The following is a 12,669-nucleotide window of genomic DNA, read 5'->3' as shown; positions in this document are numbered from 1 at the left end:
CTGGCTCCAGCTGTGTTTTGCAGAACTCCCTCTGGATAACATCTGTAATTGCCTCCAGATGTGAGCCACAAAAACACAAAGGGGCCATGAGCTCATCTTTGAGCTCCTTGCCACACGCATGGGCCCCACTGCCCCCAGACGCCCCTGACTTCTCAGGGTCCCCATCTCCTCCGGTGAGGGTGGCAGGGAGGTGGTATCCAACTCCACGGAGACGCACAGGCCGTGCCAAACAGCTGTTGGCAGGAGAGGCGCAGGAGGCCAGGCGTAGGGTCAGGGTTCCTGGCTGGCAGGAAGGTGGGGTACCCCTTCTGCCAAAGCAATCACACCCGCCAGCCCTGAATAGCAGCTGGATAGAACGCCTGGCCTAGGTGGGGCCAGGGCTCTTGGAGGCAGGCCGTGGAGGGGGCCTGGGCTGGAGCCCGGGGAGGGCCGGGCTGAGGCAGGAAGGGAAGGAGGGAAGAATGAGCACTGCTCCCTTTCAGCTGAGCTGACTCAGCAGCTGATTCTTCCCTCCAGGCTGCATTGGTGGAAGGGTGGGTCGACAGCCTGGGAACCCCGTTTGGGGCATCAGTTTCTAGGGAAAGAGGAAACAAAGCCTTGCCGTTGTTCTGCCCTTCCTACCTGACCATCCTGCCTCTCCTGGGCAACTGGGGTGAGGCTGTGGGGCAACCTTCTCCCTTCCTGTCTTTTTCTTCTGCCCCTGCAGGGGAGCCCTGGGCCTGGCAGAGGCTGAGGTCCTGAGGGCTGGGGAGAAGGGCCTGCCCCTGAGCCTTAGGCTGACTGTGACACGGGGATCCCCCAGCAACCAGCACGAGGCCTGAGGAAAGAGGGTCTGTGGCTGGGTCACACGACAGGGTAACGCAATTTAGGAAGATTTTCCGAGTAGCCTCAGCTTGGCCACTTCCTCTTGCCTTTGTAGTCCTGGGCCTCAGAGGCCAGGTTGGGGTACAGTAGCTTTAGCTGGCCTCTGTGGACCGCTCCCCTGCCCCCCAAAAGCATGCCCGCCTCCCCCCAGCTATGGCGCCTGCATCCCTTTCGTCCACTGAGAATAAACATATTCCTTTATGAAAAATACCAAAACCCCGCCTCACGGAAAACACTGCAGGGCCCCCCTGCTTTCCATTCCCCTGCAGCCGCATCCCAGGCACACAAACTGCAGCCACACAAAGAATGTGAAACACTGTTTATTCTTTGTGGAAAGGTTGAACAAGGTCAAAAATGTCCTTAGAGGGCAATGACCCAGCCCCGCCCTGCAGGTTCCTGGGGTCCGATGCCTCTGCCCCCCACCCCCACCCCACCCCATGCCCCTTGTTAACAAAAAGGAACGATTTGAAGGGAATTCATATATAATAATTATAATAAAAATATACATTAAACAAAACAAAAACCCCAAACAAGACAACTTTAGCCGAACTGCCAGCACCGTTCACCCCACTTCTCCCACCCCCCTGCCCCCCAACCCCTGACATCCCTTTCCTCTCCCTGCCCCCACAGGGCCTCTCACTCTCCCAAGTCTCTGGTACCATGACCACCCTCGGTGGCCGAAGGAGACTTCAGATGGGTGGGCTGGGTGGGAGTGGGGGCAGGACACCTGTAGCAAGGGCTGAGTGGCGGGGGGCATCGGGAAGTGAGGGGCTAACCTGACGGAAACGCCCAGGCCGGTGCCCCTTTGCAGAAGATGGCTGAGGCAGGCTGATCCTCAGCGCCCTAACTAGGTGGCTGCTGTCATAAAAGTCCCGAGTCACCGATCCCCGACGGGCCCCCTCTCTGCTCCCTGCCTTGCCCTCCATGCTGTCTGATTGAAGCCAGGGCACCCAAACAGGAGCAGGTGTGACTTTCTCAAGCCCTTCCTGAGAGCGCCAATGTAAAGTGCCCTCCCCCGGGTACCACAGCCCACCCTGTGGCGTCCCTGCCTGGCGCTCAGCCATCCACTCCTGCTGCGCCTCCCTGGTTCGCCTTTTGCTCCTGCCCCGTCCCCTGCCCCTGCGCCCCTACCCCAGCTGCCTGCATTATAAGCGAGGTTCTTTCTCTGTGGCCTCCAGGCTCACGCCCGGGGCTCCTGGGCCCCCACCCTGGTGGCTGCACCCCTGGTCTCAGCTCTTCCAACCTTGACTTCCCCATCCAAAGCTAACGTTGGGGAGGGTAGGGCTGTCGAGGGTTTCTGCAGCCCCTGTTTAGTCCTAATGGCTCAGGCTCCTTCTGTGGAAGTTCTCAGGGGCCGGTGGGGCAGAGGCAGATGTTTGTGGAAAGGACTGGCCCTCGCTGAGTTTTCCTCCCAAGGTCTTAGGGTGGCTGTGCAACCCACGCTCTCACTCAGGGTCTCCTCCCACCACAACAGGATTAGATTTCTTTTAGCCAGAGGGAGTGGTGGGAGGCTGCCAATTGGGTCCACCTGGGGGCTGAAGTGCCCAGAGCCTCCTGAGGTCAGAGTTCAGAGGTTAAAGGTATGTCAGGGAATGGAAAAGGGGCAGATGACCCCATGTGACCTTTACCAGCGAGGTCTGAGGGTCCTGCCTTCAAGTGCAGAGCCCAGACATTCAGATGGGGCTGAACACACACCAAGCCATGGGGGCCCCTGAGGGGCAGGGGCTGGGAGGGCGGCCCCTGCTCAGTCCCCGGGGGGGGGGGACCCATCTAGGGAAGAAGCAATGCCAGCGTGGAGGGTGGGAGAGGCCAGTCATGGGACAGAGAAGAAGGGAGGCGGGGAGTGCTGGGGATGGGGCTCGGGACGGGTGGGAGCAGCCCACCCACCACCATCTGCTGCCACTGGCCTTCAGAGGCAAAGTCCTCGTGGTAGGAGTGGGCGGGCGGCCGTGGGGGTCAGACCTTGTCCAGCAGGGAGCGCTGGCAATATAGCAGTCGCTTGGGGGTCCCGTGACGTCTGAAGAAGAAGACGGCGAGGCCCACGGCCAGCACCAGCAGCAGCAGCAGCACGGGGAGCACCACCGCGGCCGCGCTCACCGCCCCGCCGCCTTCCTCGTCCACCTCGATGATGATCACCTCCGTCTCCTCCTCAGTCCCCTCGTCCGGCTGGCCCCCCGACGACGGGCAGCCCATCCAGTCCCGCAGGGCTGACTTGGGGTAGCCCGGCTCAACCTTCAGCTTCTGGTTGTTGAATTTCCAGTATTTGTTCCCCTTGTAGAAGTAAGTGAAGACTGCAGGGTCAGCAAGAGGGTGGCGTGGAAGCCGCGAGGTGGACGTGGTGTCCGGAGAAGAGCCAAAGAGAAGAAGCAGAGTGGAAGAAAACTGTTAAGTGTGTGAGCCCGCTGAGTTCCTCTCCTGACCCTTCTGAGCACCCGTCTCCTCAGCTCTGAAGCCAGGTGACTATAGCACCAGGCTGAGAGTGGGGCAGATAGAAGGGTCTGAAGCGCAGGAAGCACCTAGGGCCCAGCACGTGGCAAGGGCTCCCCGGTTCTCAGCATCATCCATTTTCTAACACCCAACACCCTCGGTCTTTCGTCCTGCTCGTCCTTAACTCCCCGTTCCTGTCCTCCCTTCACCCACACCTCCCGTGCCCCTCTCACCTTCGTCGCTGCCCATGAACGACCCTCTGGGAGACTCAGGGATTCCTTCCCAGACCTTGATGTTTTTGGGGTACTCGCTTTCCACTATCCTGAGCTCCTCGTTGAAACGGTAGTACCTAGGGGAGAGGCGGGGAAAGGAAGCGGTTTGACGCTGGGCACATCCTCCGAGGGGAGTGACCTGGGACTGAATTCACCAGTGAGCAAAGGGTGGGGGGACAGGGGTTTTGACTAATGAGGGCCTGCAGCTGAAGGCAGCGGAAGCTGGGGGTGGAAGGGAGGGCCCAGGCTGCAAGGAGCCACCAGCAGCCCTTAATGACAGTGCCTGGCAGCTGGGGCGGAGGCATGGTGCTGGGGGCAGGAGGCGTCAAATGACCAGGTCTAAAATGATGGTGACCGGGTCATATCCCACTCAGTCAGCACCCAGTGGAGGCTGCCTCTTGCTAGGCAACAGCGGAGGTTCAGCCAGTGCCTTCTTCAGGGAGACATCTCGGGGGGCAAGTAGGTCTTCCACTAGAACTGAGGGAATCTGGTGGTGGTGTGTGACGAGGAAGGCCTGCGGTCAAGGGGCTGAGGTCTTACTTGTTTCCTCGGAAGAAATAGGTCTTTCCGTTGGGCATCCAGAAGAGAGCAGCATCAATCCTGTCAGTAGGCAGTCCTCGGCCCAGCTCCTTAATGTGCTTGGGGTAGCCAGGCTCCAGGGAAGCTTCGTCAAACACCCAGTGCTTATCTCCTGGGGTGGGGTGGGGAGGGCAGGATCTCATTCCACCTGGGGTCTTTGGAGGAGTCAAGTGGAACATGCTCCTCCAGGGAGACCTGCCCCGCACCCCAAGACTATGGCAGAATGTCTGGTTACCTTTGAAGAAGACAAACTTGCCATCCTTCCTCTCATAGGCAGTGTTGATGGATGCGGGTAGGCCCCGCCAGAATTGGCCGATGGGCATGGGGTATCCATCCATCACCTGGTTTTTCCTCACGCGCCAGAACCAACGCTCCTGGGAGGCAGTTCATTCAGTCTTTAGCTTTGTCCTCCAGCTCAGGCCCCAAAGCTCCCCCACTGCCTCAGTTTTATTTTGATTTCCCTGGTGGCTCAGACGGTAAAGCGTCTGCCTACAATGCGGGAAACCCAGGTTCAATCCCTGGGTTGGGAAGATCTCCTGGAGAAGGAAATGGCAACCCACTCCAGTATTCTTGCCTGGAAAACCCCAAGGATGGAGGAGCCTGGTAGGCTGCAGTTCATGGGGTCGGGTCGCAAAGAGTCGGACACGACTGAGCGACTTCACTTTCACAGTGTTTGTCCTCCTGCTTCTGTGCCTACCCTGCCACCCGGTTATAGAGCCCTTTTGTCCCCCACACCAGCCCACATCTTCCTCTTACCTTGAAGACAAACATCTCCCCTCGAAGCATGGCCACGGTGTCAAAGTTCCCGTCACAGATGTTGGGCCCGTAGGTGGGATTTTTGGGCTTATCAGGGACGGAAGGCCTGGAGGTGGTCCTGGGTTGAGGGGGCATCTTGGTGGGGAATCCTGACTTACTCCCTGGAACACGAGGGGTACTTCAGACTTTGGCAGAGTAGGAGGAAAGGACAGACACATGGGCAGAAAGCACCTTGAGGGGGGAGACTGAAGCAATCAGCTGGGAAAGGACAGAAAGTGTGGGGTCAAAAGTGGGGGCGATGGAGGTGGAGTCATGGGGTGGGGGTTGGGGGGTGGGGGACGGGAAGACTGTAGGGCATGAGGGAGGGGAACATGCCCAGGCCAGAGAGAGCTGGAGGAGACAAGGAGCAGAAAGAAAGGAGCAGATGTGGGCATAGATTAGTCACCATAAAGTTGCTGGATGCCCCGGCGGTCGTCATCGGGCAGCACGAAGTTCTCTGTGTCCATCCACTGGTAAAAGGGTGCCATGATGGCCGAGGGATCGTTGGAATGCTCAAGGCCCAGGGCATGGCCCAGCTCATGCACAGCCACCAGAAAGATGTCATTCCCTGGAAGGACGGGGCTGGTTATGATGGCAGCCTGGGTCCCTCCCCTGACTCACTGCTTCCCCATCAGAAGTTTCACAGTGAAGCCTGCCTGCCAAATTTTCCACCCGAAGTGAGCAAACCCTGAGTTCCAGCCTCATATTTGGCAGATGAGGCACGAAGCCAGTCAGCAACTCTTCTGGATAGAGGAGAGACTGGCCAGATCCCAGTCCCCGCGAGGGTTGTGTTAAGGGAAGCTGAGGTCCTATCTGGGCCTCAGTTTCTCCCGGGAGCCAGACGTGACATTTGCCTGGAAAAGTGGCTGATGCAGATGCTTCAAAGTCTTTGACTGGGAAGTTAATTATTGGGCGAGAGAAGGGACCAGATGTAAATAGGTCAAAACAGGATTCCTGCTTTCCTTGGAAGTCAGACCAGGAGATCTTTGTGGTTCCCAACAAGCCCTGTGATTTGCGGGGGGGTCTGAGGTTTAAAACGGGGAGGAGGCCAGAGAACCCGCATGCAAACGACTCTTGACTCTCTGAGGGATAAGAGATCCAGGGCTACCTCGCTCACCATTCAGATCCTCATTCCGGACAGTCCAGGGCTCGGCAGAGTCAAAGTGGGTGTCCCCTCCAATGTTGGGGCCTGGGAAGTAGGCATGGGCCAGGAAGCCGCCCTCGCCATCGAAAGGCGTGCTGTCACCATGGAAGCCCTCAGCAAAGAAGATCATGATGTCGGCCTGCTTCTCGTGGCCCTCACGGATGTAGGCATAGGGTACCTCTCGGAAGCGCAGAGGCGTGGCACTCTCCCACACTCGGAATGCCTTGCGGATGGCCTCGAATGTGGCATACTCGCCCACCTTGGGGGTGTAGTTCTGGATGCTGAGGTCCAGCCACGTGGGGAGAGGATGGGAGCGTGTTAGGGGCAAAACTCTCCTTCCCTATACTCTCCCAGGTCTGACTGAGCCGCCCAGCCATCTTTGTCTGACCCGGCGCGTCCTGCCGTCTGACGATGCCTCTGCCCCAAGAACTGAGGGCCTTCTGGCCCTGGAATATACCCGCCAGGGACTGCACCTCTCTCCAGGATGGGAGCCATTTTCCTCCCTACTCCCCAGTTTGCTTTGCAGGAACAGGGGTGAGTAGGGGAGGGGGCCTCTGAGTCTCTAAGCATCCCTGGCAGGGAAGGGTAACGTGTGAGAAAGGCCGCTCGCCTGTTGGACTCACCAGAAAGTGATCTCGTTATGCTGCCATTTGAGTCCCTGGATGGCATAGCGCTTCCTTCGAACATTGGCCTTGATTTCAGCCCCAAACTTGTCTGGAACACCACAGCGGGGGCGCCTCATGGCCCTGGGGTGGGTTGGGGTGTGGGGATTGTGGTCAGGAGAGTACATGACAGAACAATGTCGGTCTTCAGAGGAGAGGGGCAGTGTCTGGCCCCAGGGTCAGTGTGGGGAAGAGTCAAGATCCTGAGGTCCGGGTGAACAGGAGAGGGTCAGGATCATCTTGTGGGGATGAGGTACGGGGGTAGGATCAGGCATTCACGTGGCAGCCTCTCTGGTGTTGGGTCATGTGGGTGGGAACTGGGCAGAATTCCTGCTGGGTTCTAGCACTTACTTCATGGTGTCTGCATCAGCCTTGCCTGTCACTCGCAGACCGTAGAACCTCTGCATGGCAGCGATGGCAGCTGAGAGGGACTGGGGTGAGCGCTGTGTGTGGGTCCGCAGGTCTCCAGGGGGCAGGTAGCCATACTGCTGCAGCCAGGCCTGTGGGGAAAGGGGTGTGGCCTGGAGCATCCCCACCTGGCCCAAGGGAGCCCCTGCCTCCTCACGGCACCTGGAACACACGCTTGGCTTGGCGTGGAAAGGGCCGTGAGCTCCCAGCCTGGCTCTGGCAGTGGGTCTGGAAGAACTCCCAGGCTGGACCCAAACTCTGGCCCAGGTCCTAGTATGGCTGATCCTCTTGGAGGGGAGGGGAGCCACAGCTCTGCGCTTTGGCTGTAACTCTTCTGATGGGAGCCCTGGTGGTTTAATTGAGTTCTAGGATGTCTTCTAAGAGTCGAGATCCCTTCCAGCTCTTTCCTCCTCTGTGTCAGTGTTCTTGTAAATACAGCTGAGGCTGGGGTATGTCCCATAGTAGATGGAGACGGGAGAGGCTGAGGGGGCTCCACTTTGAGGCCTGGCACGAGGTTCTCCTGGGACAGGCATGCCTCCAGGATATACACAGCTCTGAGATCTTTTTGGAAGGAGGGCAGAAAAGAAACTAGGGCTCAGGCTGACTGTTGATAAGAGGAAGCTGGGGTCTTTGGAGGTGGTGGGGATGTGACTAGACAAAGAGCCAGGATCCTGCCACTGTCTCTACCCAGGCAGAATGAGATCGAGGACTTGGGACCTAACATCCCATTTAAGGTTCTCAAAAGAGAGAGTGGGAGATTGAGGTGGTGGTTAGCATTACGGTTAATATTTTATTTAGTACTTTGGTGACTGTTGTTTATTTCAGGTATGATTTGAATTGTTCATAATATAAAGGGTGGCATATTGCCTTAACATAACGTTACATTTTCGGTGTTTGATTGAAAGGTACACACACTGCAAAACCCTGTTGAGGAAAAAGTCAGTTTATTGTAAGACCAATAGAGTGTTTTCTTAAGGTTGAAAAAACTAAATGAGTCAAGTTATACATGGAACATTAACATGCTTAGAGCCTCGATGGGGAGATCCTTCTAACCCTAACTCTAGTCCCTGCTCCAGCTTTGCCTTCTTAAAAGAGTCCAGGGTTGGGGGCTGCAGGTTCCTGGGATAGGAACTTGGAGCAGAGGTGCATCCCCTACTCCAGGTCATTAGGATGGCTCTGCAAGTGGCCCTTCCCCTTGAGGGCCAGGCCTTGGAGATGGAGCAGTGCGCTTGCATTGGGGCTGGGGGTGATTCAGGAGCAGCTGACTGGGGACCTGAGCCCACAGGGGCAAGAATTGCAACATGGTTCTGGGAAGTGATCCCCCAAGGCTGATGACGGGAGTTAGGGATTGAGATGTAAACAACCCAGCTTTTCCTCAGCCAACAGGCCTGGCCAGAACAACCCCAGCACCACCCGCTCTGAGAGCCCCTCCTCGGGGTGGGGGAGGGGGAGCAAAGTTTAACCTCTGGGGAGCAGAGCAGAAGGCTCCTATCCCGGGCTGCTCTCTGGGGAGCTCTAAACCTGCCCTGACCTGTGCTGACTGATGCCACAGCTAGTGCCTGCAGGAGACCTGCTGTGGCCCTGTGCCCAAGTATGCAGGAAACTCCCTCTGCCCCTGGCCTCACCTGTAGGGTAGACACACCCCTGGGCTTATGCCCTCTGTTAGGGGAGCAGCTGCTTCAACTTTGAGAAAAGATGGGAATGGCCCACTGCTGTTGGAGCTGGCAGGAAGATGGAGGTCAGGCCCCGAACCCTCAGCGGGGCAAAGCTCCTAGGGCAGGATGACAGAAGGGAGGGCAGCAGAGAGGTGGGGGAAACCCACATCCAGGAGCTCTGGGATTTGGGATAAATCCCTCATGGCGAAGCCTCTTTCAAGCAGGCAGACAGGTCTGAATATTCACACCCACCCACCCCCACCCTATCCAAATCCAGTAGAGAAAGGTGGGGACTTAGTTAAGAAAGGGACTTTCTGGAGTCAAGAGAGCCGCAAGTCCTGGAAAGGAAGTGCCCCCCATTCCTCTCCTCCTCCCAGGCCTAGGCTCTGAGCAAAGCAAGAACCACAGAGGAGACTATGAGGTCTGAACCACAGAAGAGAGGACTCTTGTGTCTGCGGCCGAGTGGGGGAAGGGCCAAGTGCCAGACTGGCCAAGGGGAGGAGTGCTGTCCGTCCGGAGCTGGTGCAGGACTCCGGAGGTGCTAGAAGGGAGCCGGCCGCCTGAGGCCTGGGCCACCCCAGCTCTCTCTCCCTCCCTCCCGACAGGCCCGGAGAGGGAGCAACTCGGTAGGGTCAGAGAACTCAGTTGGCTGGCTTTGTCTTGAAAATCGAGAGGTGCAAGGTATTCCCCTGGGGGAAGTCAAGGACAGGGAACCCCTTTCCACTCCTGGGCCCACTTCTCTGGCCTAAGCATCCTGGAGAGGAGCTGGAGGGATCTCTGGCTCTTCTGCAGGCCCTGGATTCCAGCCTCTGGGCCTGCTCCTCCCTCCTTCTGCCTCCCACCCCTCCATGGCTCAGAAGCAAACGGTGGTTCTGGCACTGTGACTGCCCATGACCCACTTAAAACACAGCCAGGTCTGCGGCCCCTCCTCTAGGGGACCTAGTGGGGCAGGGGAGGGAAGGAAGGCAGGGCTGGCGAAGTTGGCAGCGGGAAGCCCCCCAGATGCCCAGGCTCCTTTTGTTAGGAGCTCTCCCCTTTAGGCCTCTGATGAAGACTCCAGGCCTGGAAACAGGGTGCCTCCTCCTGGACCGAGTCAGGCTTAGCCCGGGCAGATTTTCGCTCTCCCTGGTCGCCCCCCTTCCGAGGGCCACACTTCTGTCAGCTTCAGATCCCTTCAGGACAGAGAGAGTGTGTTCTTTCTGGAGAGGTTTCCTCCGGGGGTGGGACCAGCGCCGGGACCAGGAGGGAGGAAGCCAAGTCCAGATCCCCTCCCCCTGCTCAGGGGCCCTTCCCTGCCCCTCCCGACCGCACCCAGGCCTTGGCCGAGCTGAGTGGGTTGGGATGGCCCAAAATAAGAAACTGATCAAATCCGTCTCCCACCTTCACCCCAAAATAAAAGAGAGAGAGAGGAAAAACTTTCTCAGACAACTCCCACGCGGCTTCCTCCCGGGCCCGGTGGGCCAGCTTCGGGGAGGAGAAGCGGGGAGCAACCGAGTCAGCGACCTGTGCGGGCGCCCTGGGCCAGGCCCTCACCCCTCTCCCCGTACAAAGCCCCCAAGTCTCCGTGCAATTAACACAAAAAGCAATTAACCAAAAAAGACTAAAGGCGCCGAAGCGGGAGTAGGGCGAGGAGGCGGCGGCCCGGTCGAGCCCCCAGCTCACAAGGAGAGCTTTGTCCGGAAACGCGGGCCAGGGCGCCAGCGCCGTGACCCTCGACGCCAGGGCTGCGGGCCGGGACGCAGAGGGTCCTCTCGGGGAGGCGGGGGTGGGATGGGGGCCGGGGCCGCTCCGCCGTCCACCCCCGACCGCACCTGGCAGCCGATGTGTCCGAAGAGGGTCGGGACCGCCCGGGAGGCGGCGGCGGAGGGCGCAGCGTGGGGGGCCCGGGCCGCGATCCCCCGAGCCTCGCGGCCGGCCGAGCGCCTGCGAGCTGGAAAGCTGAAGGAACAACAAACTAGCACTGGACAAGAAACCAGGACAGCGCGGGCTCTGAGCGGAGTCCAGATATTTATCAGGCTCCCGACCCGTTCCAGAACTGAGCTTAGAGCCCAGGGGAGCTGGGGAGGGGTGCGGAGTGGGCTTCAGCTGGAAAGCTCTTCCAAGGAAAGGAACGGGACAGAAAGTCGGCAGCGCGCAGTGGGGTGGGGGGTGGTTGGAGGAGGCAAAGTCGATGGACTTGAAAGTTTGGAGATGAGGACGGAAAGGAGAGGAAGTGGAAAGGAAGGGGGAACCTGCAGGCCGGAGGAGCCGGCATCCCGAGCGCTCGCCCCTCCGATCCGGGGCTGTTCTCTCGGAGACCCCCGGGCTCGCCTCCCCGGGCGCGACTCCGGACAGGGCCGGAGGAGCTCACTTACTTCGGGGCTGAAGCTGCTCTGGGCAGAGCTGAGGGAGGCGAGCGCGGAGGCGAGCGTGAGCACCGGGAGCAGCAGACTGCAGGCGGGTCGTGGGGCGGGAGACATGGTCCGCGACTGTCCGGGCAGCCGGGCCAAGCGGGCTCCGCGGCCGGGCCCAAGCCCTGGGGTCGCGCCGCCACTCCCTCGGGGTGCCTTTGTCTTCCGTAGGCACTGAATTTGGATTCCCAGAGCGCTGTCCACGTGGAGATGAGGGGATCGGTCTTGAAGGCGCCTTTTTGCTCGTCCCCTCTTTCCCGTTTTTTGATCTTTCTTCTGCTTAGTCGGCGAACTGGATTGCGAGCCCTCTCTTGCTCTCTTCTCTGGTCCCTCCCTTCTCCCACAGCCTCCCTCCGCCCCCGCCCCTCTGCCCTCCTTTCCCTGTGCGGACGTGGTTGTTTCAGCCTGAATCCAATTACAGCCAAAAGTCGGGTTAAAAAAAAAAAAAAAAAACTCCTAAGTTGCCTTTCTGTGGTGGAGGCTGCCATCTGCAGGGGTTGAGGCCAAGAGCGGGGGGCTTGGGGGGACTCAGGGGACGGGATGTGGGACACTTTTTCCTTCTAAGCATATTTTGGGTGGCTTGATTCCTCTGCTTTCAGCATTTGTTTCACTTCCGTGGGAAGTGCTAGGCTCAGTGGTGGGGCAAACAAGGAGCTCAGTCTGGGATGGTGGTGGTGGGGTCTTCCATGTTCAAGAGGTTTGGGGGCTTGTCTGCTGGGACCTGTGGCTTGACCATATCGAATTTTTTGCCCCTTTATTCTTGACAACCACCTGTCCCTCCCCTGCAGGGGGGTGGAGTGGTGGTGAATGCAACAATAACAAAATGCAACTACCCACTGACAAATCCCACAACATTAGATCTGGGGCTCCTGTCTTTGTAGAAGGACACATGTGCTCCCTTTATTATTGTCTTTTGCTATCTACTGCCCCTTAAACTACAGCGGGAAAGGAGTGCAAGGCCATGGCATCTGGGGGAAGACAAATGAAGTTTGGTAAGATTGCAGAAAAGAGGGGCTAGGAGTCAGGACTATGGGGGTTCCACCTGTACACTGGAAAAGGAGACAGACCCTTAGAGAACATACCCTCCTCCTTCTAGGGCAGCCTAGACTCTGAGAACAAAAGATGGAGGTATGCAGAGAAGGGGGAGGGCCGGCCAGGGCAGGCAGTGGGAAAGGGAGACAGATAAGAGGTTGAGGCCTAGATCTGGAAAAGCAACACAACAGAAGCAGGAAAAGTGTGGGAGACAGAAAAGTCAACCATCAGCAAAATTTAAGATCCAAGAATTGCACTGGTCAGCCAGAGAGGAAGGAGGTAGTGGGGGGTGGGGGTGAAGAGGGGAGGGAAAACAAGGGAAGGAATAAAGGAGGCTGGACAGAAATTATTTCAGGTAGAAAGTTCCATAAATCCTAGAGATCCAGGAACTACATTTTGCAGCAGGAAAATGGAAAAGTCCAGTACTCTGTACTGTAACAG

The 12,669-nt window shown here is 58.3% G+C and overlaps 1 protein-coding gene across 1 annotated transcript; it reads right to left on the bottom strand.

Annotated features, from left to right (window-relative positions):
• Window positions 1-1,168: 1,168 nt before the first annotated feature.
• MMP14 (matrix metallopeptidase 14) lies at window positions 1,169-11,532 on the bottom strand. Its single transcript, XM_043919541.1, has 10 exons — window positions 11,161-11,532; window positions 7,095-7,243; window positions 6,705-6,827; window positions 6,055-6,362; window positions 5,344-5,505; window positions 4,899-5,059; window positions 4,378-4,516; window positions 4,104-4,254; window positions 3,525-3,640; window positions 1,169-3,155 (listed from the first exon to the last, which is right to left on the bottom strand). The coding sequence occupies exons 1-10, from the start codon at window positions 11,263-11,265 to the stop codon at window positions 2,821-2,823; spliced, it is 1,749 nt and encodes a 582-aa protein (XP_043775476.1). The 5' UTR covers window positions 11,266-11,532; the 3' UTR covers window positions 1,169-2,820.
• Window positions 11,533-12,669: the final 1,137 nt, after the last annotated feature.

The sequence above is a fragment of the Cervus elaphus genome, chromosome 12, assembly GCF_910594005.1.
Source record: "Cervus elaphus chromosome 12, mCerEla1.1, whole genome shotgun sequence".
Classification (NCBI taxonomy): Eukaryota; Metazoa; Chordata; class Mammalia; order Artiodactyla; family Cervidae; genus Cervus; species Cervus elaphus.
Note: the sequence above shows the minus strand (reverse complement) of the source record. Positions and strands in the feature narration are given on the sequence as shown.